At 35.9% G+C, this 26,474-nt stretch overlaps 3 protein-coding genes across 7 annotated transcripts in view; all 3 read right to left on the minus strand.

The window, feature by feature from the left end:
- The window catches only part of LOC102603045 (uncharacterized protein At1g51745), a 7,258-nt gene extending 5,967 nt beyond the window's left edge, over positions 1-1,291 (minus strand). For both annotated transcript variants that reach the window (XR_367345.2, XM_006347498.2), the window contains exon 1: positions 572-1,291. Coding sequence is in view for 1 of the 2 variants with exons in the window: in XM_006347498.2 (XP_006347560.1) it covers positions 572-759 (188 nt within the window). In the remaining variant the exon portion in view is untranslated. The remainder of the gene's footprint in view (positions 1-571) is intronic.
- Positions 1,292-3,266: 1,975 nt separating this feature from the next.
- On the minus strand, positions 3,267-15,283 carry LOC102603505 (serine/threonine-protein kinase TIO). Its single transcript, XM_006347499.2, has 23 exons — positions 15,120-15,283; positions 14,711-14,813; positions 14,559-14,633; positions 14,207-14,299; positions 14,003-14,077; positions 13,761-13,853; positions 12,359-12,422; positions 12,145-12,229; positions 11,781-11,853; positions 11,628-11,696; positions 11,464-11,544; positions 11,277-11,376; positions 11,054-11,200; positions 10,027-10,165; positions 9,178-9,349; positions 8,755-8,853; positions 8,165-8,674; positions 6,094-7,194; positions 5,437-5,670; positions 4,736-4,879; positions 4,390-4,470; positions 4,091-4,279; positions 3,267-3,844 (listed from the first exon to the last, which is right to left on the minus strand). The coding sequence occupies exons 2-23, from the start codon at positions 14,798-14,800 to the stop codon at positions 3,596-3,598; spliced, it is 3,963 nt and encodes a 1,320-aa protein (XP_006347561.1). The 5' UTR covers positions 14,801-14,813; positions 15,120-15,283; the 3' UTR covers positions 3,267-3,595.
- A 1,829-nt stretch (positions 15,284-17,112) lies between these two features.
- LOC102603842 (probable GTP diphosphokinase RSH3, chloroplastic) overlaps positions 17,113-26,474 on the minus strand; it is an 11,061-nt gene continuing 1,699 nt past the window's right edge. The window contains exons 2-18 of one of the 4 annotated variants that reach the window (XM_006347500.2): positions 25,304-25,362; positions 25,090-25,221; positions 24,758-24,898; positions 24,243-24,299; positions 23,286-23,380; positions 22,938-23,070; positions 22,674-22,853; positions 21,849-22,039; positions 21,679-21,745; positions 21,294-21,427; positions 20,957-21,023; positions 20,775-20,837; positions 20,382-20,626; positions 20,178-20,307; positions 18,804-18,896; positions 18,326-18,529; positions 17,113-17,610 (exon numbers count right to left, since the gene is read on the minus strand). In XM_006347500.2, the coding sequence (XP_006347562.1) occupies positions 17,323-17,610; positions 18,326-18,529; positions 18,804-18,896; positions 20,178-20,307; positions 20,382-20,626; positions 20,775-20,837; positions 20,957-21,023; positions 21,294-21,427; positions 21,679-21,745; positions 21,849-22,039; positions 22,674-22,853; positions 22,938-23,070; positions 23,286-23,380; positions 24,243-24,299; positions 24,758-24,898; positions 25,090-25,221; positions 25,304-25,362 (2,279 nt within the window). In that variant the 3' untranslated portion in view covers positions 17,113-17,322. The other 3 variants (XM_006347501.2, XM_015308854.1, XM_015308853.1) reach the window with 3 other exon arrangements.

Here is a 26,474-nt window from a genome sequence, read left to right on the forward strand (position 1 = left end):
GACTTTCATGTTGGAGGTCTCAAGTTCGAAACCCCTTGCCAGCGAAAGCAAGGGGTTTGCCTTCTGGGTCGTTCTCGTCGCACCAGGCTTGCCTAGTGTGGGTTACCTCTCCTATGTGGTTTGCGAGCTATTGCATAGGAGCGGGGTTTTTACCCTGTGCGCACCCAAAGGGTAGCGGCTGCGGGTTTCCCTTGTCATAAAAAAAAAAAAAAAAATTCACGACAGTGAGCCTAGCTCAAATGCCATATTATACTACATTTGCCATTGGACGAGTGCCCCGGAGGCAGAATTTACTTCACCTATATTGATGAAGCAAACAACTCTAATCGTCAACTATCTGACATACAGTTATAACGGCATTTAGTTCAACTTTTACCGTGAACTTATATTTCTCCGCAATAAAGACTCCCATGTTTGTCATAAAAAACCATAGTAATACAAAAGTTGTTTCAATTACAAGTCTTCAACAACCAACATGCAGTAATAAGGCTGAGTAAATACTGGTGTCATATTTTCAACAAAATTGAAAGTCTTTCAGAAAGAGAAAAAGATCATCGAAAAAGGGACTTACACACTAGCATCTTCCCTGCCAAGAAGCTTGACTGGAGTTCCAGATCGTGGAGACATCAGATGAGTAGCAGAAAGCTCATTAGTCCCCAATATTTTACCAGGCCACCATGACCCATTTCGCCTTCGGACCCAAACAATACTTCCAGTATCGCATTCCAACATTCCTCCTTCCGTTTCTGAGCTTCCCATTCCTTAAAACAATTATCTATACAATCTATAAACTGCTAAAAAGATCAACGGTTCCTTCTTTCATATTTTTCTCGCCAAACCCAATTCTGTACTATAATTCTAAACCAATACAACATCAATTACGTTTCAAATTCATGCAAACCATAAATAGTTAGGGCAACCAACTCACCTACCCGTCTTCAAATCAACAAAACTCAACGATCAGGCGTAGATTATAAGGGGCTTTGATCGCTCACCCACCGGAAAAGAAAAGACACAACTGGAATTGAAGAAGCGCACAACATGAAGATCTAATAGAAAAAATGAAATTTAGGGTTAGGGTTTCCATTCAAAATTAGGGAAAGTTCATATCTATTCGCTTCTGGTGAAATTGATCACCGGAGGAATTGAAGAATCGCAAGAATTTATCGCCTGAATCTGAATTTTGGCTTTGTGAATTGATGAAAGAGGAGATTGAGTCAAGTCTAAATCAGTGGTTACAGTATTTGACTCACTGGTTAACAGTGAGAAGTAAACCGAACGAATTGTTTCTGCAAATACGGCAACGCGTGGAGCGCGTATGTTAGGCCCACTTTAGCCTTCACTTTGTCAACTGGGCCCAGTCCATTTTTCACGTTAATGAAACATAAAGAGGCCTGGTGAAAGTGAAACATGGGGCATTTTTGTCAAAAATTTTAGCTAGCGTCGGTCATAGATTTTGGGAGCAGTTTTAGAAAACTTATTTATAAATTTTTGTTTGGCCATGATAGGGTTGCATTAGGGATCGGGCTTTAGATCGTTTCATTTTTTACTGGTCATGAATAAACTGATGCGATATATCGAAGATGATGTGTCATATTGTATATTATTCGTAGAATATTGAACCAAACAGAAGTTGTTTGGTATGGTATTCGGTGAGCACTATTGGAAAAAAATAATCAAAAATCGAATAATTGAACCAAAATTTGAAAGAAATGAACTGAAGAATCGAATGTCCACCCCTATTTTAAGGTTGCGAATTAGGGTAGAAGTTTAGTTGGTAGTTGAGCGGATAAGCTTGGTGGTGGTACTTGGACATCCATCTTTACCGATAGTATTAACATTATTCTCGAATTTTTTTTAGAGGGGGGAGGGGCTACTACCTATGTTTTTCGTGCTACGAATATCACATTATTTTTTGTCATACTATGCATACACTATATGTTGTACTGATCTACACATTATTTTGTTATTGTTACTGCTCTTATTTCTGTATACCCTTTTTCAAACTGCTTGTCTATGCTTTGTCGTAAGGCGAGGTCCATCAAAATAGTCTATCTATCTCTACGAGGTAAGGGTAGGGTCTATGTATATTCTATCTTCCCTGAACTCCATTTGTGGGATTACAATGAATTTTTTGTTGCAGTATCTTATTGACATTTGATTAGATTTTGAAAATCAAAATCTTTAAATATTTTTTCAAACTCCCCATAACTAGTCAGTTTTTGGGTTTTTAGTACTTCCACTCATAAAAAAATATTTTTTCTCAAGTAAAATGCATGTCCAAGCGGGAGCTAAAGTTACGATGGTGTTTGGATAAGCTTTTAAGTTCATAAAAATATTAAACTTGTTAGTTCCTTTGTTCCAATTTGTAGGACACCTTTTATTCAATCTTTTTGTCCAAGAGAACTCCATTAAACAATCCATTTCAACTAGTGAGTATCAATGTAATGGTCCCATATCGGGAAATAAGTGAAAGCGGATGTAAGAGAAGATTATAAAATGCTAAGGTAATAGATAGTTGAAATCATCTTTGCGCTTGGGGCAATGACGCAGCTAGTGAGGTTCTAACCGAGGCGCGTCTATTGCTGGTTGAAAACTATTTCCAAACCCCCTCTTCGGCCTTGGTTCTGCCTTGGCCGTCGAGAATTTTTGCAAGGGCTCCCCTCACGGGGTAAAGCCCTACAATTCTTAGTCCAATATTTTTTTTGATACTTTGTTGGGGAATGATTTCAGCCTCTAAGGCGTCGTTTGCTAGTGTATAACAATAAGTAAAACTTACAAAAATGACTATAGTTTTAGGGTTATTTCTTATGTAGATGTAAAAGTGCTTCATACCATGAAAAAGTAAAATCAAACAAGAGACTACTAATGCACATAGCTAATATGCATTATTTTTGCTAATAGATGTTGCTTAGTGTGTGGTTTATATTTTGTGGTTTGCGAGTTATAATTACACAGTGAGCAAGAGCTGTTGTGGGACTTGGGAGGAAATAATTATATACTGAAAGAAAATTTGGTCTGCAGAAATAAACTTGGTCTTGCAAAAATTCAAGGTTTAAATGCCAGATTTGTGGAAATATTGCAGATGTTTTTTCGAAAAACCTTTGCATGTTGTTTGAATTTTGGACAATTATTTGCAAATATACATATTGTTGTTCAAGTTGTGCATCATGTATCAACTTTTTAAGCATCGAGGAGCCCTTAACAAGGGGAGCTAATGGAGCAGCTACCTTGAGCTTTAGTCCAGGATATACAAAATAAAGGATACGCAGAGCTTTGCATCCATGTTAAAAGTGGATAACAGCATTATATCATACTTGTAACAAGAACAAGAATGGAGCTGCTGCCAAAAAAATATATTACTAGCTTGTTACCAACCGTGTTACACATATTTTGAGACACATAGTACAAGTTATGAAAGCTAGTAGTTACATATATACTTTTTGCAACCTCAAGCCATTTATGACCTTATGTTGCTTCGACTGAACAAAAGCAATGCATGATAAGCTGACAGGGAGTAGATCAACCTTTTCATAGCGGCACATGAGAGATGAGCTTCAATTCAGTGGCTGTTATATTTCGAGCAAATCAATAATTAATTTACTTCTGTAACTTTCTTGACGATGACAGAGGCATAATTAGCTATTGTTGATTCTGGTGACTGCTGAAGCTGCCTAATCACTGGAAATAGCTCGGATGTGCGGAGGAACTGTCTGCAAGGTGGATGAGCACACATCTTCGCCAGGGAAAATAATGCTATCTTTAAAGGAGACTCATTTATTGTATCTTTTCTACTGGGGCTAAGAGCTACCACGGAACAATCTGTCACCAGCTTCAGTAACGCCTGGGAAAAAAGCACCATCAGCTTTAGTACGGGGAGTTTGCTGAACACACTCAGCATTCTCTATTAAGATACCACATGCATTAAGGCATTTCCATCCAGGCACTAGAAACTAGTATAAAGTGATATGACTCTTAAAACATTCTGGTTTAGAAACAGTATCTTCGCAAATAAAAAAGAATCAATAGGTTTGGTTTGCTAAGCAAATAAGGAATTGTGAAGGTAAAACATGGTAGGGGCATGAAAAACCTGCATGGCTCCTTTAGAGACAATATCTTCACAAAGCTTGTTGGAGTTGCGGACAAGGTTACTCAGTGCCCCAGCAGCATTGGCCTTGGTTTTATCTTCCTCTGCTGAAAGCAGCAGATATGAGAGCTGAGGAATGGATCTCCTGAGCTCATCATACAGCAGCTCATTATGATAGGCAGCATTGCCGATCTACAAATGGAGAAAGATTTTCCTCAGCCAACAATTCATAACTATAGTTTGATTGAGATTAAAAAGTAATTTGATTCTATCAAACAGTTGAAAGCAAACAAAAGGTTTACAGCAAAGCAAGCAAACTTCCGCGTTCTTTTGTCAGAATCAGCACATCGGTCAATGAGAAGACTAATGATACCACGCTTTGCCTACAAAATAGGAAAGAAAAAAAACTGAGTTCGAAGAGTAAAAATTATAATAATTATTAACTAATTTGAATGAAACTTGACTTCTGAGTTCTTAGACAATAAAATTAAAAAAATTCCAATTTCATGTCTTAAATGAAATGAGTTGAAGAGGGACAAACTCTAAACTGCAAAACCTCAAAAGAAAGTAATGTCAAAACTACAAAAGAAAGATCATTTTGGTTTAAACTAGATTTAGATGAAACCAGAGGTTATTCAGGAAGATTACCAGTGATGCATAGAAATAGGAGCTGTGACGACACATATTTCCTATAGCACTGCATGTTTTGGCACGCACATTAGGATCTTTATCAGTTAGGAAGCCCTTCAGAAACTCCAAGATAGCTGCCCCATCAACGTATTCATAGAAGGCCTGGATGCATATGACAGTTATAACCAGCGTCAGCATAGTTGAGAAAACTTATGTGGTACAATCAAGCTCTTCAATGATTACAGACATCTCTGTCGAATAAGTATCAATAAATGAGTCCACAGCATAGAATGATGTTTTAACATGTCACACTAATTTCAAGGTACTCCCTTAATACCGAAACAAACATATGACCTGCTTCCCATGAGAAAGGCTGGAGACTAAAATTCTTGACTAGACTATGATATCATGTTTGATATAGATAACAGTTTTAAACACAAAAACTAAATAATCCTTAACAGTTAAAATCACTTAAAATGAATGACCAACTTCAAACTTACGTTTCACAAATTTAGTTAACTATGACCATACAAACCCAACTTTAAAGATCATATATTCTTATTTTCCACATATTGCAATTAAAAAAATCATGAACAGTAGAGGAGGTATCAAAAACATTTTAAGTGATTAAACAGCCAATGACATTATCAATAAAGAATTAAAAGTCACTGAAGATCACCATCGATCAACTAAGAGAGTACGTGCAGTTAAGAATTGACCTTATCCATGCGAGCTAAATCTGAAACAATCATAAGAACATCCAGAACAACTTCTCCGGGGCATGAACCATCAAGTAGAGACTTCATTCTTCTAGGATCCAACAATCCTTTACCCAATAGTTGAACAGCAAGAGGTCGGTGTGCTGTCATTTTGGCAAGAAATGCAACAGGTCTCGCTTTATCTCTGGATTCCATGTGTTCCAAACACCGAAGAATAATGCCTGGAACTCCTACCTGCAAGCACAGAGCATATCTATCATGGGTTATCCAATCCAATGTTATACTAGGATGTGTTATCTCATTAATTTTTCCTATACAGAGGACAAAAGGTGAAGTACAGAAGACCATGTGTGCCATCCATGCGGTTGAATGATGCTAGGAAATGTGTCTCGTTATACATACTTGGTTATTCAAAGTTTAAAAACTATATGGAGAATCATATATTGATGACACATATAATGACTCCTAGTTGGCATTATGCCCAACTTGCAATTAGCTTGGCTCAATGGCTTGTACTTGTGATCGTTCATGCTTACATTTCCATGATTATCCTTTAAGAAATTTGGCCAACAAACTGTAAACCACACTCAGAACCTAATCCTTGAAGTACACAATATTTTAAATAAAATTATTTGAAGGGAAGATGCAAAGTCAAACCTCCAATAAGATTTGAGTATACTTCCCCAAATGTGATTCAATTGCTTTCACCATGTCCTTGTCTTCAGGACAAACTCTTCCACCAGGTGAACCAACATTAAGGAGAAATCCACTACTCACTGAAGCAGTAGCAGATGGCAAACCTAGACCATTCTGTACAGCCACAAAAGGAAATGCCAAAAGATCTATAACTGTATTTATTGTGTCCCTAACCCCATCCACCCCACCACCAGGTCCAGTCCAAGATTTGACTAGCTTAAGATGCATGTCCAATATCAAATCTGATATGACCTTGACATGCTCCGTTTTGAGCAATATATGACGAAAAGTGGACACCCCCCCAGTAAGACATTGACAAAGCAATGAAATGCTCCATGGAACTCCAATTGGTGATAGCCCAATATGATCTTTCGATAAATTGGATTCTTCAGAAGAGGCCTCTGTAATGTTGCCTGATAACAAATCAATAAGAAGCTGTGGAATACCACTTGCACAGGAGTGTTGCACAGCCAATGGTCCTTCCTTCTTCAGTCGTATGTCCAATAACCCAATAGATCCATCTCTTAGGCCATGCCAATGTGAAAGCATTCCACTAAACATATTTCCATCTTGTTCATTAACAGGATTCCTAAGGTATTCACATAGCTTGGCAGTCCTAGGGATCATTGGCACAGCTATGTCAAGAATGGTAGTTTCAACTGTGCAGCCAGTTTCAAGAGACAGAATGGTTGCTAGAGCTAGCATTGCAGATGCAGAATGAGGTTGGCATAATGACTGCACATCAGCAGAGAAATAATGTGCAAGATCAGAGAGCCGAGTGAGCTGCTTTCTTGAAGATGTAGTTAAAATGAACAAGGCAGAATTCCTTCCTGATGCCTTTAGACATTGGGCGATGGTGGCAAGAAGAAGGCTTAAGTGCAGAACCAAGGTATTTGCTTCTCCTCCACGTGATTTCTTAGCTGATGATAGTACAGAGAAAAGCTCTGAAACAATAGTGCCGTCTCCTCCTCCACTCACGACTGTAGTAGCAGGAAGAGAACTAGGCAGACCACACAGGATAGTGGCAACAATTCCACTATGCAAGCAACACCTCAGAACAAGCTGAAAAAAAAGAAGCATTAGTTAATAATTTTGACATGTGACTAGACTAGAGACGCACAATATAAACTACTTTACTCATCGTCCATAAAACCTAACGTACTTTCGCGGTGCACTTTTATGTGAAAAAACAGAACAGAGTAAATTCTCACGATGAGATATAATAGCCCAATTAGATGTTTCTTCAAAGAGTATGCATCAGTGTCATCAAAAGTCATTGCTTTGTTGCTTAAACCAAAGCAGCAAAGTGAATCAAGGAGGTATCGCTTTATAGAATTGTGCCCAAAGTGAACCTAATGAGAACTGATTGGTTCTTTGAATATCAACTTTGAAGAATTGGATCAATATCAGCATTATTATATATTGGATACTGATATCAGATATTTTTATTGTAATTTGACCGCCATAGTACTAGATTCATATATGTTTGGTTCTTTAGTGTCATGAATTGAGTACTTCACTTCAAAGAAGCACCCACTTCACTTCTTGATTTTCGATTCAAGCTCAACGGACCTTGTCCTGCTACTTTAACATGCATTATTCTTCCTTTTCATGTTACATTATCAGAGGTCGTGTCTAGGAGAGATGGAGAGAGCAGTCTTGCTTTACTGCATCCGCTTGCTATAAGTGGGAACGGAAGTACTTGAGCAACTAACTATGCAAGACCAGGACCACCAACTAACTATCGGCCAATGGCCCAAAGATATAATAATAATAATAGCACAGAGCCTTTCATCAAATGTCAGTTAATAAGTGTTCCAGAACATTTTGCGATGCAATTATTGGCCTAGAGATGGTAAATGTTAACTGAGAAATGGACATTGGTGATCTGTAAATAAAACTGAGGGAGAGATACAGAGAAAATAGAAGATCCAAGTTACTGTGCTTCAAACATCCACAAAAGTCCAACAAGTGAAAACTTATCAAGCAAGTACCAGTAAAACATAGTAAATGGCAGCAAAGAGATAGACACCTGTACTCCACCACAGATAGAAGCCTCAAGACGTTGATGCAGACAATAATAAACAGCCAGTTGTACTGCTTTGGATCTTAGAAATGCTTTTGTCATGGCATCAATTATTTTTGTTGAATCTCCTCCAAGTAATGGACCTCGCTCATGGTCCTTGATGTCAAGTCGATGTAAAGAAGGATTTCGCAAAGAGCAAATTGGGAAATGGTATCTATTTTCTCTTAGAGAAAGAAGTTCAAATGCATCCACCAGCAACCAAAGAGCCCTGCAGGCTTCAGCAGCAGCTCGCAGTAAATTTGAGGAACCTGACCCTGATGTAGCTAAGCACAAAATCAAAAGGTCTGCTATGCCAGAACTGCTAGCATGGTCTAGAAGCTCTTTCAGAGTTCCTATTAGGGTTGGTGGAGAAGATGATACTTTAAGAGCCTGAGCCACTCGAAACAATATAGCTGCAATGCAACCAGTTGACTCAGACAAAACTCGACCAGAAGCATCATCCAGATTATTTATGACCTGTATAATTGTATATGACAGTTTAAAACAAATATACAAGTTGACATAAGTGCATAGTTTTCCATGTTCAAAAACCTAACCTGTGAGTACAACTCAAGCAGAGTTCTCCAATGCCCTAAACATGAGCTACCAATAGCACCTCCACAGTTATCTAACATTTTTTTGGTGACTGAAAAACTCTGCAAAACAGTTAAGACCACAAGATCATAATTTTTTAAGGAAGCAAAACAAGATCAGAAATATAAGTGAAAATTGTATTGAAGGATATATGTTATCCAAAATGCATATTGGTCCTAGTGAAACATGGCTCTGTTTTTCTTCTTATTTTAACACTAAAGTTTGGACAAGAATGAAGCTGCAAAGTTTGAGATTATAGCTATATCATTGAAGTTCATGGAAAAGATGTGTAATTAGAGTTCACAAGGAAAGAAACCCATATCAGGGCAAAACTTCTTCCTTTTCAAATTTGGTCTGGTGAATGAGGATGGTTCCCACAAAATTACCTTCATCAGCAATTCAGCTGCATTAGAAGACCTGACTTTAAGTACAGTAGAAGTCAAACCAAGAAGTACACAGATAATTTGATCAAGAGTCCCACTTGAGTTGATTGCACCGGCTGCAACTAAGTTTGAAAGGATTCTAAGTGATTGGTTTAATATGACAAAATCGTGATCCCTGTGCAAGAAGCAAGCAGGTTAGTAATATCAAAAGTAACAATTGTGTGCCTACTTACTTCAACAAGATTTCAATTCTTGTAACCATAAAATATTACTAACTTTGGTGTGATAAATGATACAAAAAGTCAAACTCTAGTAGCAAAACCTCTGAAAATGAAAATTAATCTTTCTCCTTTAATTATTTACAAACATGCAGATGGAATTCATTCTCACAGCATTATTGTGGCAGGGTGAAGACATCCTCAATATCATCAACGCTATCAATTGGATGCAAATTAGACAGTAAGAAAGTCACAAAACAAGGTGAATAATTAATCTAGAAACTACCAAGTTCTCTCTCTGTTTCAGTTTGTTTGTATTAGTTTGACTTGGCACGGAGATTAAGAAAGTAAAGAAGATTGTTGAATCTTGTGGTCTTAAACTAAGGATATGTATAATGTACCAAAATGCCCTTTAATCTTGTGGTCTTAAACATGTCATGCGAGATGTTGAAATTAAAGAGTTTCCAAATAAGGGGAAGAGGCCTTCTTTTTTTAACAGACTAAACGAGAAAGTAAGACAAACAAATTGAAATAGAGGGAGTAATGAATATGATACCTACTCGTTGAATAACTATACAATATCATATCTAATCAAATAAGATGCTACACACCTCTTATACAAAACTCTATTTACCTGCTAGGAACTTTTGATTCATCACACAAGTTTCTTAGAGGAACTAAAATAGCTGATAATGCATCATTATCTTGACCAATAACTTTTGCACCCTTAACTGTTCGGGAGTTGCTTTCCAGTCGGTCTAAAACCTGACAACCTGAAAAGACAACATATATCATGGATATTTATAAAATACTGGATGTGATTTAGGAAAATTGGTAAAGATTATTTGATCCTCTCCTCTCTGAAACAAACACAAAAAACACAAAAAATGAACAGAAACATATGAATGGGATACTATTAGTTACTACGCAGTTAGAAGCATGAGCAAGAACTAACTTATGATGAAATTCAAATGTCACAAGAAGGTAAGAAAGATGAGCTAAAGAAACCGACAGAGAAAGAAAGTGTTATTACTGTGCATCTAAAATTCAGATAAGTAATAGTATTACAAATATTGTATTACATGCATACAACATCGACAGACAATTCTTCAAAAAGCTGAACATTGTGTTTGTCCTTCGTACAGACGAAAACTCAATGCCTAGTAGTGATAACAGTGTAACTGATAGGAGCTACTATACCTCAAGCAAAACCTACAATTGGTGGTCGTTTGTCTCATAGTGGTGCGAAAGAAGAAAATATTCAGTTACTTGCATGATCAGAAACAAAGAGAGTAACTATAGAGCCACTTCGAATCAATTTAAAAAAGAAAATTAATGAACATCATGACAAGAGTTACATTTCACCACTCCTTACTTATCATGGTTTGACTCTTGTATGAGATATTGACTTAATTATTTCAAAGTTCAGGATTTAATACTAATTTTTTTTTAAAAAGATTAACTATATACAGGTCCTATGTTTTAATCAAATTACAATTAGTAAAGAGGAAATAAAAGAATAAAGTTCTTCCTTTGTTGCCTATGTTGAAAACAGTTATATCAGTTGCATTGTATATGAGCACATAGAAACCCCAAGATTTTGCAGCATGATAACATAAATAGAAAATTTAGCCTATTCTTTAGACCTGAACACAACTAACCTGACTGTACAATATCATCAGGCTGTGAGAAACCAGGGAACTCCTCTGGTGAAGCATTGACTGTGACGTCTGGACTCTTCAAATGAACCTCAGTCTGAAGGTTCCCTGTGTTTCCATTTCCACTTACAGCTTGAATATGATTTTTACCTGCAATGATATCCCTTGAGACAGATGAATTAAGAAAAATTAGACATGCATGCTGATATGTGAATGGAAGTCTTACTTTCGGGTGTTGCAACATTCAGCTGAGTTGATTGAATATCTCCTTTCCCCCTCCAAGTTGCATCAGATCCCTTTGTAGTAGCTGCAGCAGCACGAATCTCCTGTTATTTTGATAAATCGTTGCATTAATGAAAGACCAAAATGGAAGATTCAAAATAAGTAGCTTGCTTTTCAATATCTGTAATTACCCTAGCTTCCACATCCTCCAATGTTTCTTGAACAAATGGATGATCAAGAAGTGCAGGCCAAGTCAGTCTATTTTGCGGTACCTGGTTCACAGAATGATCACTAGATCAAAAGTAGGAAGCTAAAAATATAGAAGTGTAAGGGCTTTAATTATATAGAGGGAAACCTTGTTAAGCAGGCCCTTCAGAAAACTCTTGAAGGTTGAGCTCATATTGTCTGGATACTTAACTGGGTCCTGAGCATAAGTGTGTTTACAAGTTAGAGGTCTAATCAACCTCAGCTCTAGATCCAAAATCTATTCAAGAGTAATCTTGGTTACCTTGATGATGTGACGAACAAGAGCATAAACTGAATTAGTGTAAAATGGAGGCTGACCAACAAACAGCTCATATCTGCATAAAATCGGTTGATTAAATTCATTAGGAGAAATACCGTTGAAGAAGAAGGTCAATTATTAATAACAGGAGATTTGTGTTGTAGTTGTAAAGGTTGTAATTATTAATGCCTCCTAGCTGTAAATTTTGTTCTTTTTTTTTCTTCTTAAAATCGAAGGAGCTCCTTTCGTCTAAGAAAAACTTCAAGCTTCCCTCCAGCCAGAAGGAAAGTTGTTTCCAATAATCGCAAATTATCTTTTTGAAGTGATTCAAAACACTGAAAACATTCCTAAAGTAGATGTCACATACAAGATAACACCAAGAGACCACAAATCAGCAGTGTGGTTGTATGGTTGTTCTCGTACCAATTCTGGAGCCATATACAATGGTGTACCTAAGAAAATGAAAGAGAACCGAGGATCAGGAGCAGAGTAGACCAACAGTAGTTTCTATCAACCACTTGATGTCCATTTATTGACTGAGGAAAACAAAGCAATCCTATGATGACTTAAGTGAAATTCACCTTTTATGGATCGCAGAACTACTGTGTTTGTGGACATGGCTCGTGCAAAACCAAAGTCACAAAGCTGTTAAATAAAAAAAGAAAAATAGAAGAGACATGAGAAGATAGGTTACATCTTTGCTGCTGGATGAAGAGTACAACAAGCACCACGTTATACACTGGCATATCATTCACAAAAAAACCAAGATAAACTAGCTCTAACACATTTTACAGTATCATCGCAAGTTCTCGTTCTGTAATAATGCTTTAACAAATTTAGCAGGCTAGTTGTCATATAGCCACAGAACATACCAATGAATAAGCTAAATTATGTTCCCCCAAGGAACTAAAATAAGAGTAGATCCCTGGAAAAAAAGAGTAGTGAATGCATGAAGACAATGCAACAATAAAACTACGCTTGAATCAGTTGGGATTGGCTATCATAATCTGTAAAATCTTAACCATCCATTTCACTCCATTTTGATGCATCTGCAAAGCTCAATAATTGGACCTAAGGTAAGGAAATCTCAACACTTTTCACTAGCATACAAATCTCTAGAAGTCTCCAAATGGACTGGACCTAAAGCAAGGAAATCAACATGAATAAACCTTAATCCCGACTTGATGGTATCACCTCTATGGATCTTTTTCTTCCATATTGTTTTTACAAGGCTGTGTTGATTTCAGGAATTGTATGCCTTTCAAGACAACCCCTTCCCATGTGATTTTAGGTCTACATCTATCCCCTTTTAGCTCAATTATCATAATCTCACATCTATAGACTAATGCATCTAAAGGTCGATGTAGGACATGACCAAAACTTCAAGTGGCTTTCTCTTATGTTATCATCTATCTATAATAATTGCACTTTTTCACCTAAGCTGATTATTTGTAACCTTAAATGATTGCATATCCATCTTAAATACGCAGTTTTGCCTCACTCGTCTTGTGGATATGTTGTCCCAAATTGCATTGCCAGCCTTACAATCGTTCTATAGTGCAAAGTGCAAACCTTCAGTCAACATTCTGCCACTGCTGCCAGTTGAACTGAATGATGTCAAAATATACTCACAAAGGAACTGATGGTGAATAAAAAAAACAAATAGAAAACTGAACAGTTTTCTTTTGATTGAGTTTCATGCTTGTTCCACTATAACTCAATTTCTAAGCATGTTAGGAGAGACATCACCTCATACACAATCATAAACCAAAAAGAGGAACCACTGACTGCAGTTTAACATGAAATCACAACATTTTGAATGGGCAAAACCATATAACACTAACTGGTTAACAAAGAGATCATAACTAGAATAAATCCATGAGAAAAAAAAGTGTGAATTGTGTTTTATGTAATATCCAATAACACAATTCCATGAAACTATTGGTCCATACTACAAATTAGTCATAAAATTCAGCTACTAACCTTGACAATAGATCCAGCACCAATGAGAATATTTTGCGGTTTCATGTCACGGTGTATTATACGATTTGAGTGTAAATAATGCAGTGCTCTTACCTGAAAATGAACAGAAAAATACAGTTAAATAAATAAATAAAAAAGAAAGATATAAATGTGGGATCCTGATGGAATTCCTCTGCAGATTAGTAGTTGAAGGAAGAAAGCAATGTACATATTAAAAGAAATTGAAATTTTGTGTAGGTTACCAATTGCTTTGCAATTGCTTGCACTTGTTCCTCAGGGAGGCTTTTGTCATCTTCAAGAATTTCAAACAGCTCACCCTGGATATGATAGTTTTCATTAGTCAGCCATAGAAATTCAATATGTCTCTATGCATGTTGGAGGAAATGCAAATGGCATTGTGCTCTAACTTTTGAAGGAGAGATAAATAGAGAGAGGAGACCAATTACTTGAGCAAATTCTGTAACGACACAAAACTCCTGTGGGCTTTCAAAAGAATCGAGCATCTCTATAATATTTTCATGTTTCAACTTTCTGAGGATCTGCACCATTTGAATAACCTCTATGAGAAAATAGAGACAGCACAAGTAGAGCTTCAACAAACAGTAAAATCTAGATGAAACAGAAATATATGGCACAAACTCAATTGAGAGAGATTAGATAAGATCACAGAACTTCATAATCATTCTGTCTCCGAAAAATCCAAGGAAATATTTTTTGAACCACATTATGTAAACCTAGCTTCTCGAACAGGAGTATTCACAAGCAAAATCACCAAAAAGGTAAGTAGCACAAGAATACCTCAATTTCCTGCCTTAAGTTGTGAATGTCCTTCTCGCTTTTCCCATGTTTCGGAATAAATTTCATTGCAACCGTCTGAAAGTAATCAAATTTAAAAGTAAGAGATAAAAAATAATTAGAATAACCAACAAAAGCACTAAAATAAAATGTACCTGGCCAGTATACTTTCGCCTCCCTTTGTACACCTTCCCAAAAGAGCCCTCGCCTACAAGCTCTATCACATGGTAGTTCTCCACACCCATCTTCAAAATTATTCTGAGGGAGAAAACAATATTTTCTTAATTTTGACACAAATATACAAACATGTATAATCCTAGCAGTAATTTTCAAAAACAAAAAAAAATCGCACAATTACTGCAGACAAGCAGCTACCTGTTGTTTTGGATTGGATTAAAACGGATACAAATTCAGATCGGAATAGACGGGATGATTCAAAACATAGAGCATAGTATACAAGTCAGTTTCTAATCTACAATTTCAAAAACTACAATCTCTAATCTCTACTAACAACTGATGATTGCTACTAAATCCGAAATAAGTGAGAAGAAGTGGAGAGTTTACCGTTTATTGATGAAATCCTGCAGAACTTGGCGTGTGAAATTCAAAAAGGGGAACAGTGGATTTTGGGGAAGAAATGGAAACGTTAGGATTTAGACGGAGAGAGGTGGATTTGCATTTGAAATATGATATGGTCCCTCAAAAACCTTTTCCCGCTTGGCAGAGAGAGAGAGAAAAATGTAAATGACAAAATGATCCTTTAATTTTTGGATAGGTTCAAAATAATCCTTTAAATATGTTTTGATACATTAAATTTGTCAAAAGTGAATATTTTTGTCTCTGTCAAATATTTAACGACTTTATATCATTTAGGTTTGATGAGAATTTGATATGTTGTGATTTGTGTGGTTGGGGGAGAGGGGAGAGATCAATGGAAACTCATATTTGAAAATTGAAGGTTATAGTTTATATTATTACTAGGTAATTTGTCCCGTGCTTCACGCGGTCATAAATAATAATTGCATTGAACTTGCAAATAATCATTTACTAATATCCATACATTAAAAATAATGGAAAAATAAGTTCTTAAAAAACATTAGTAATATTTCAACATGAACTTGATTATTTGTCTTTATCACATAACTCAAGAAGCTCTAATGAATGAATTATTCAGGAAATAATAAATTATTGGTTCTTTAATAAACATTAAAAGGAAAATAAATAAGAAAATAAGAATATATATATATACAAAGGCATTTCATAAGAAAAAGAACACATTTAAGTTACATAGATTATACAATTGTGATATATGTATCAGGAAAAAATTCAAAAATTTGTTAATAGATTCAAAAAAAAAATTACGCTTGAACGTGAAAGCAATTATAACTTTTGAACTTGCATAAGAAATTTCTTCAATTGATAACTGAGAAACTTCATATCTATATAAAAATAGATAATATGTAAGCTTATATATATTACTTTTAAGTTATAGAATTTTATAGACTATCAAAACATGAATTCTTGGAACTGAGTACAATAATTATTATCTGCACAATGAATACACCTACTATATGTGTATATGTTCAATATAACCGGAGACAATAACTTTGCAAAAACATAAACAACAATGTTTAAAACATGTACTCAAAAATAACAATTAACATCATAATCATAAATTAATGAATGTAAAAAAACAAACAAAAATATGTAAAAATAAAATGAAATAGAAAGGAAAAAGTCGAGTTCACTGAATGCACAATGTCTTCTTAAGAAAATTATTCTCCTCTAATACATGAGGTTTAAAGAATTAAATCCTCTCAGGATGGACGATTTTATTCACCAACATATTGATACAAAAAACAATAGTGTCAGTAAGCTACTCAACAGGAGCAAAGTACACGAATATTTAATTGTGCAGAAGAAGAAGATTCAGAATTTTTGTTGTTTTAAAATGAGAGAAAATCCCTCTATTTATAGACAACAAAGGGTAGTGTGAACAAATGTTTATTGTGTCTAATCGAAAAGGTCACAACTCTTTGTAAAAGTCACAATCCTTCGGAAAGGTCACAATCTTTCATAAACGTCACAACCTTTCATAAAAGTCGCAACTCTTCATAAAAGTTACAATTTTTCATAATATTCACAACTTTTCATAAAAGTCACAATTTTCATGAAAGGGGAATGATAGTTTTGAAAATAAATAAATTAAAAGGAATCCTGCTTTCTGGTGGCGCCACGTAGGCGGACCTAGGGTTCTCTTTTATATATATGATTTTTTATCTATTTTTAAACTTTTTGCATTTTTAAATCTAAAACTGTTCAAAAAGTACATTTAAACAACGGCTTTCAACCAACCTCCATACATAATGGACCATTTCAAGCATGTTTGATATATCAACTTTTTATAAGATAATCTTTTTCCATAAGCAATAGAAACTAAGGGAAGTTTTGTGAAATCGGACGGAATGAAGCAAAAGAGTGTTTAGAATAAACTTTTTTTTCTTCTTTTTTTTTCAAAACGGTACAACGGTTGCCCTGCTTCAAGAGTTTTTTTTTAAAAAAAATTACATTTGAGCCTTAAGTTAACAATATGTACAATTTGAAGAGCCACTCCAAGGCCTAACTATGAACAACCAATGGACTTTGCTCAGCAGCTAGTAACTGAATTACTCTTGACCCAGGTCATAGAACTTCATTCTGTTGTGAGCACCTCCCCAGAATTGCAATGAATATACATGCTGTACAGACCGTGCGTGATTGAACATATCTACATTCTGATCTCAACCACATCACCATCTTTTAACTTTGTATTAGGCACTACCAGCTGGCCATTTACTGAAACCAACTTCCCCTCCAATCCTGCTCTCCTAGCAGCATCAGCTGCGGTGCTACCAGTGCTCAGGCGCATTATCTCACCATGGGGCCAGCATACGATGACCACCTCACCTAGCAAACCGGAGCTAGCTTCATATGGTTTTGTAGCAAGCACCACTCGCTGACTTGCTTCAGAGCGCAGTTGCTTCTCCCATTGAAGCATTGTCCTCAGCAAATATACCTGTAGATTTTCAAAATTGCAAGCTGAATTCATCAGCTAAATGAACCATAAAGAGTCATAAGAGGTACATGTTTAAGATTGGAGGATATGGGAATTGATAGATCACCCAAGGCTGAAAAGAAATACAAAGACAGGACCCACAAATGCTTTCTTATCAAGTTATTGTTTAATGTTCTACACAACCTGTCTTTTCCTTGCTTCAAAAAAAAAAGGTTCATGTTTAGACACCTCGCAAAGCAGCTTTTAAGTTTTATCCATTGAGTTAATCTACTCTATCTTTTCCCCCTCTTTCTTTTTTTCTCAAATACCCAACCCACACACATGTCACACTTTGGGTATCAAAGTGATAGCTTATGACAACATTTATTATCAAAGTGATAGCTTATGTGAAACAATGGTAAAATAGGAAAAGCAGGATACTTAAGGGTAAGCAAATGAATATCACACACATGTCACACTTTGGGTGTCGTGGCCACTGATCAGTGCCAGGAATAACTACTTCCGGATAACTACTGATGCCCTTTTGTTAGCCTCTTCCCATACATTTGATGGATATTGACCAAAAGAACAGGCGTATTGTCCATTTTATGGTTCAGTGGCTAACTCCATTCATCATCACCAACGACATTATTACATCTCCCGAGTATAAGATAAGAGCCTAACAAGTTCATCATATTGTTATTGAACTTTGGGCATATACTAGCAGTCAAAATACCTTATTGTTGATGCCAGAGTCCCTTAATGTCGGATTAGAAGCGTTATAGCCCAGCTTGTTCTCAAAACTTGGGTTAGATGTAACAGAGGCAACAGGTTTCCCCTCAAAGATGGCAGACATGATAGCCCAGTAAACATTTTCTTCCTCCTCTGTCAATTCAATGATTTGGATGAAAGTGGGCAGCAGGCGCTCAAACTGGTCTTGCTGCATCAACAATGTAATAGTTGTTACAGGATCCCAGCAGAACAAAGAGACATGTTGACTGTTTCGCCTCAACTACTCCATACATCCGATTTTAGGTGACATAAATTGACGCCACATGGGATTACTAAATTGACTTGTAACTTATGCTGATCCTAGTATCAGAACATATTCAAGCAGTACTTTAGAAAGTATCGAAGGAAAAAACATCACATCACGGTTTATCTTTGAATTCTAAGAATTTCACTTCCATGTCATGGTTTGAGGCTTCCCATACCTTGTGGTACATACCATCTTGACAAAGTGTATACTTTTCCAGGCAAGTGCACCAATCCCCATGTCCTGGTTCGCACCACCATTCATCAGATACCTGAAAATCATGTTGTAATCCCTAAAGTTAAAATATGATGATCTTAGGCACTAAGAGATGACTGCTTTGCCTGCAAATTTGCTGATATACAGATGTATGTTGTAAGCAGAAATTTGAAGAGACATGAACTTAGATCACCATTATCATTATCATCATCATCATCATTATCATTATCGTTATTATTGTTATTGTTGTTGATGATGATAAACAATAGAAGAACTTATTTTTTCCTATATCCCTATAGTATAGTCTAATTTATTGATACTTAATCAAAGGGCTGATTAGGAACACTATGTGTGTGTTGTTTTCTTGCTTATTTTCTAGTGTTTGGTAAGTGAGCTAAAAACACATTGCCCCAAGAGCATTTATATATAATGCATGAAAACTATGGGGTGGAGGTGGGGTGGGGATGAGAGGAGACAATGAGCTTGAAATATCAATTCTGGAATTTGTTTTCCCTAAACCTACTAGGAAAGTCATTTTCCTGATTTCTAAGGAACTTATTTTCCCAGAGGAAATGTTTTCCAAAACCTTCTGACCAACAAAACATAGGAAGATTGGAAATATTTTCAAGGTAAATTTCCATGCAAAACAGACCCCAAGTGTTGCTATATCAGCTGCAGATTAACTGGACATATTTTTGCCAATACTCCAAGGTAAATTTCTCTTTTCTGACAATTTTGTCTCTCCTTGTCTCAATTTTAATTGATTAGCTTCTTCCTCCTACCCGTAATTTTGATCTACTGCTCTATCTGCATTTGCATATGCATGTGTATGGCCTCCTCCAAAATAGCTCAATCTACGGATACCATGGACCTATCTAATACTATCACCACATATGTCAGAGCAAGCTAGCTATTAGGTAATTTAAAGAGGCAAGATTGATTTCACAATTTTATTATTTATCAAGCAGTCTGTTTCAAAGGTGAAAGAAGCTATGAAAGAGGAAAAGTTCCAGGTAACAAACTTAAGGCATTTTCATGATTAGTATGGGTGATAGCTAGCTTATCAGTTATATCAAGAAAGGGAATATAAGGCTTTTTTCTTCATCCAGCAGTCAAGGTCAGCTAACTATATCTTTTCTACAAGGTCAATGAATTGGAAAATGAGAAGTGCTTGAGATTTTACTAAGATATGTGACGTAGTATTTCCTTCGTAGAAACTTGCACCAAACATGAATCAGGCCAACAGACATAAAGTGATTAGCCAGTTCAGCACAGGACTTGCCAGTAATAACCATATTATTCTGAAATGACAAGTTATAAGACTTCCAAAAGTTACCTTCTTATATAATCTTGCAAAAGCTTCCCATCTTTTCATCTGAGAAGAAGATCTTCTGTCAGCTACTGCCTCAGAAGCTGCTAGCCCAAAACTTACAGCAACAAGCAATTCTCTTGCACCCTTGTCCACTCTGGTGAAAAAGAAAACTATTCACACACAATAAAAGCATTTGAGATACATATTATGAATTCGGTGATGATCTACCTCACAATAACTGCAGCAAGCAGGTGACCTGCTTCCACTCTGAGGACAGGATCTCCCACTTTTAACGAGCTATACTTATGTGACCCATCATTTTCAATAGAACCTTGATCTTCAATATCTGTTGAGAAGAATGAGGGTGTAGTTGTTCCAGAACCAGTTACACTGGTCACCAAGGGCAGCTTATCTTCAGTTTCTTTGTAAAGCCAATGTGCTGCAAGTCCATGTTCAGCACACTCATGCATCCTCTGAATATTCAAGATCAGCATTTTAGAGCTAGATAAAAATAATGATAATCACCACTCTACCGACTAACAGAAGTAAATGAAAAGGAAAGACCAAAAAGTAAAGCACATCAATATCAATGATCGACTGAAAGATTTGAGGATATAATACCTGGGTTCTTATTTGAATTTCCAGAGGTGAGTTGTCGGGACCTTGTACTGCAGTGTGTAGGGACTGAGATCAGGAGGAGAATATAAGGTTGGATAGCAGTCAGAACAGTGATTATGCCACAAAGATGGCCAATCTAACTTAATGAAAACAGTAACCCATTGAAGTAAATAAGAAGTTCAAACCTGGTAGCCACTTTGTTTTGGGTTAACAATGTAGTCATCAAACTCTCCATCGATAGGGGACCATAGCCTAAACATTTTGAAAAGCAGAATAGGTCAAGTTTGAACCTCTATAAGCACATATATTGACATGCATGTTCCGTTGAACTTGAGAAAGTTTATAGGATATCTAAAAAATAAATTAAAACAAGCAGATGATATGTATGCTATTAATAAATGTGCAGATTCTTCGAAGGGCACAAATCATTTCCTCACTATTAGTACCATTGCTGCTCACATATGTAATTCAACAACATGTAACAAAGGTGACATTCAACAAAAGAATATCCAATCTATACACCTGTGCACAATGTTGAGAAGATTATAGCAACTCTGAACTGCCTGGCTGTGTAATGCCCCATTCTTATCTCCGACAATAACCCTCAATGCACGGGCATCATACACTTTGTTTATGCCAATTTCTTTCCTTTTCATCTGTGCCAAGTAAAATTAAAACGTAAATTGTCAGTTTTTTCTTTAAATCTATATGACAAAGAAGCAATGCATGAGAAGATATCCGATTATGAAGCAGCAAAATGAAAAAAGATAAATCAACAAAGACCTCAAAAGTCTTGGTAAGTAAACATCATTAGCACCACAAGTCCACAATTGATTTTCAACTTTTCTGATAAATTATAACAAGAAATAACTATGCATAATTGTGCTTTATGAATTTATCCTTCTACCTTACTATAAATACTAAACAAGCTTTTTAAGCGTCCAGATAATGTGACTTCCATCCCAGGCACATATCTGCAACATAACCAGATGCAAAAAGTTAAAAAGCATTATGATAGGTCATGTGGTCTTTTCTTTTACTCCAGAAGTATTGCATTGATTAATGAGCAAAACATACGAGGTAGAAATGAATAATTCACGCTCCAAAGCCTCCTCACAAACTACCAGAGTTCCTAGGGCAAAGGCAGCATCTCTCACGACCTTTGGTGTTGTCTCCAAATTTGAATTTGCCACAAGCTTGTTGAAAAAGTCAGTACGCTTCTTTCTATCTTGTAAAAGATCAAAAGGAAGTACAGCTTGCAAAAGAACCTGAAGATTGAGGATAGTTAGACTCAAATTTATTAGTTGTCAGGAGGAGACATAAACACAGATAAAGGACTACCTGCCCCAGCCACCCAAGAAAACAGGGTGACAAAAAACTGTTAGATGAATGAATAATACTGGATCCTCTTCCCATAGAGAGAGCAAAAGAAAAGGTTCTGGGTAAAAGTTAAAACTATCAACTTCTTCAAACAAAATTATGAATCATAGACTGTACAGGAATAGGTAAATTCTAAATTTTCTATCAGAAATTACAAGTTCAGAAAAGATCATCAGTTTGTACTTTTAGAATAACACAATTCCTGTAATGCTTCATTGCCCACCTTTGGTATCAGTTAGAAATGCAAATGATATTTTGCACCAGCAATGCTTTTAGAAGATCCCAATAAGAAGTTTCATTTGAGAAGTTATACATAAAAATGATAGGGACAAGGCAAACACAATATCACCAACGCAGAAGCATATGAGCTTGTATGATATGGTGATTGACAGAATAAAGATCATTTGAAGAGTGACAGGTAACAGAAACAAACAAACCCAAATTATCAATTAATTATCACTGCAATGCATTCATAACAAGTTTCACGAATAGAGATGAAACAAAATCTTGAATTGTCTTCACCTTCATGCATATGTTTTCTTCATCAGTTTCTGAGGGTTCTTCGTGCTCAGCGGTCACACGTTTCATTCTCTGGTGCAAAAGGGAGCTGAATTTGCCATATATTTTTCTTGCATTGCCTGTCCTGTTTGGATGGCTCCACATGGATGCTAGGTCAGCTCTCATGCGAAGAAATATTTGAGGCTGCATTATATATTCATGCTGTTACTAATTTTGCCTTCTTACATGACAGCATTTTCTACATAAATGACTAAAACATGAACGCACCTGAAGCACTGCAAAACATAGATCTTCAAGTTCAGCCTTTAATGCCCAAAGCCCCAATCTCGAAGCAAGTGAACACCAAATAGCCAGTGTCTCCTGAGCAACAGCTTGAGCCTTGGCTGGAGGTAATGCATATCTGGAAGAGTTTCAATGAACAAAAGATCAGCCACTTCAATATTAGAATCATGCTTTAGTGTTTAGGATGAAGGATTTTCAAAGAAAGAATAGAAGGGTAAAAGAACTACAACGAAAAAGTGAACATTTTCCTAACTATTGAAATCCAATTGGACACACACATGCATAAATCAATCTAACTGACACAAACTAAAACTAGTGGTTCGAAGACTATACATGGTTCTCATGTTGTGAAGACGGTCTGCTAGTTTGATAAGCACCACACGTGGATCATCAACCATGCCCAGTAGCATCACTCGTAAATTATTTGCCTGTACATGAATATACATACAATGAAATAAAAGAATAAAGCATAGCGCATAACTAACCTACAAACTTCCTAAGTTGCTCGGACTCTCCAAAAATGTTGCCGCACCGGTGTCGGATCCTTCAAAAATACAATATTTTTGGAGGATCCGACACGCACCCGTCGACATTTTTGAAGAGTCCGAGCAACATAGCAAACTTCAGGGAATAAACAAAGCTATGCTAAAATGAACGTGCAAAGACCTTTTTTTCGCTGCTCTTAGAACTCAGAAGTCACACTTCTTTGATAACTTCAGATATAATAAAGAGCTCAACGTGAGAACAAATATAAAATATGAGATTGAGGGACATGACATCACTTACTGCTTTACAAAAGACTTGGATGTCATCACATCTATTCATACATTAAGTTTTAGTTAAAAACCACGGAAAAGAGTATGCTGGCAAGATGGAAGTAGCAGGACTACATCAAAGAATACACAAGAATGAATGAAGAGCTCTTATTAGCAACATGATCCAAAAAGTCATCACATTATTTCAGATTCTATGCAACAGTCAACTATCTCAACAACATGCTAGATGTGTGCATATTAGATATTTTAAATGATGTTAATGTGCGTTCAAGTACCTCATCATAGTTGATTCACATTTAACCTTATTATCTGTTGAGAATATAATAAAATAATAAAAGTGTGCCTCTAACAACTTAAGTTTTTAGATGAGATGGTCACACACTTCAACATTATCAATTTTTTCCAAAACGCCATCACATTATTTCAGATTCTATGCAATGGTCAACTATCTTAACAAAATGCAAGATGTCTACATATTAGATATTTTAAATGATCTTAATTTGCATTCAAGTACCTCATCATGGCTAAGTGCAGCTTGATTCACATTTAACCTGCGATGCCTCCTTAACAGCTGCATGGAAAATTTCACTTAAAAGTCGGGACATAACTGAGAACTATGAAGAAGACAAGGAAGAAGAAACCAAGCTGCACATGAATCGACAATCCTGTTGGCCATTTTGGGGTGTCCATTATTCCACTCATCTAAAAGAGAAACTTTTTCCTTTGTACTGTACTCTATTTCAAAAATTGTAAGTATTACGTCAAGTTACATTTTTTTAAGAAGAGTAATCTCTATATTTCTTTTTGGTTACTTTCATTTAAATACAGTGACATTCAATTCTTGTTCAGTATAGATGTACGGCTAGGAAGGACCACAATTTTCAGAATTTAAATTGAGGCATAGCATTGACTCAACAAGTTTCATATTTGCAATGTCCTGAGTTAAAATCATATCACCATTTCAAGCTATGACTGAAACCAGAGTTGTAACTTAAAATCCGCCATAACTGATCATAGTGCATACAGTACCTGATTGATGAAACTTAACCTAGAAACACCTGCTACCAAATTTGCAACATCAGCGTCAAACTCTCTCTCTATAGTGTCCAAACTTTCACCCGTATCATCAACCACATCATGGAGAATTCCCGCAACAACCGTATCAATGGCCTATAAAAAAATTAGCAGTTACAATGTGCAAATTCAATTAGAAGACCTAAATAATACAGTGTGCGTATTACTTTCAACATAAATTACAAGAGAACAAAGAACCTAACTAGATATATGTAGAGAGATACAAAGACTTTCAGGTTATGTGAGATGTTGAACAAACTACTGTCATTAAAAAGACAGAATTGTACCCTTTTCCCAGTTGGTGGAACCAAGACAGCTACAATTTTTCCGGTGTGAATACAATGTGTTAAATACGGCTCTCCAGTTCTGCGTAGCTGTCCATAGTGAGCTTTTCGTGCAAATGCAATAGCCTTCTGCACCTGCCTTCACAGATTCAGAATTTAGGGCACTATTGGCAAATGTGTATATTGACATCAACAAGTGCAAGTTGAGATGGTAAACCTTATCATCGTTGAAGATGGGGTATCCAGTGACATCTACTCCATCCAACAAGAGTGATCCTGCAGAAGAATTACACTTACTTACTAGCCCTTATGGTGTATAATCTTTATCAGTCCGATGTTTAACTAAGTAAACGATAGTATACTATCAAGTTCATAGAATTCTATAGAGGGAATTCATTGAACAGATCGTTAACTGAAGAAGCTTCTTCATCTCCTTTCTAGACATCTCAGGCACATGTAATTCGTACACTTCCATATATCGAATAGAATATAAGACTTCCTCATATGCTATAAATCTTACACTTCAATGAATCATATAGAGGGAAAAGTTCAGAACGTACATATTATAAGCAACAAAAGAAAGGAAAAAGTGAGAACTGCTTATTTATTAGAGTAGTTGAACATTTTAAGAAAATGCATAAAATCTAAGGATTTCCCTAGCAATAGTTCTAAAGGAAGTTACAGTTTACAGACAGTAATACATGCAAAAGTTAGGGGCAAGCTCCCATTGAAAACTTATGAAAGGAAAAAGCTCGAGTATTTGGCTAAAAACATCCCTCAAATATACTCTAAATTAAACAACATCCTTTTACTACCACAATGAGCAAAAAACATCCCTTAACTATCCTAAAAATGGCCAGATTCACCCTTCCATCTTTTTTCTTGATAGAAACTAACGGTTAAATTCATTTCCTTACATGTAAATGAAGCTAGAATTAGCTATGGATAAATATGTGGCGTTTTTCACATATTAAAGTTGTAATTCTTCTCACGTGAATATGATGAAAAATACATAGTAAAATATTTATAAAAATTTCACATAGTTTGTATCTTAAGAAGCGAAAAACGTCACATAAATTGGAATAAAAAAATATATTTTTTATGCAATATCTAAATATGTTACTTTTATATTTTTAAAAATACAGTAACTAGTGTTTATCAACAAAAATAAAATAAAAATAGACTACCTTCATACTTTAAATTCCCTCATTGTCTAGGAAATAAAGAGAAAATTATACATTTTTTTCTTATAATATTTTGTTGCTTATCTGATCAGTAATTATATAGAGCGAAAAATATTTTACTTGAATATTTTGCTCACTTTTTACGGGACATCCTGGCTGCTACTGTGAAGTTGAGGATGCAAACCTCTCTTCCTAGCTCATTCA

Source organism: Solanum tuberosum, unplaced genomic scaffold, assembly GCF_000226075.1.
Source record: "Solanum tuberosum cultivar DM 1-3 516 R44 unplaced genomic scaffold, SolTub_3.0 scf00093, whole genome shotgun sequence".
Taxonomy (NCBI): Eukaryota; Viridiplantae; Streptophyta; class Magnoliopsida; order Solanales; family Solanaceae; genus Solanum; species Solanum tuberosum.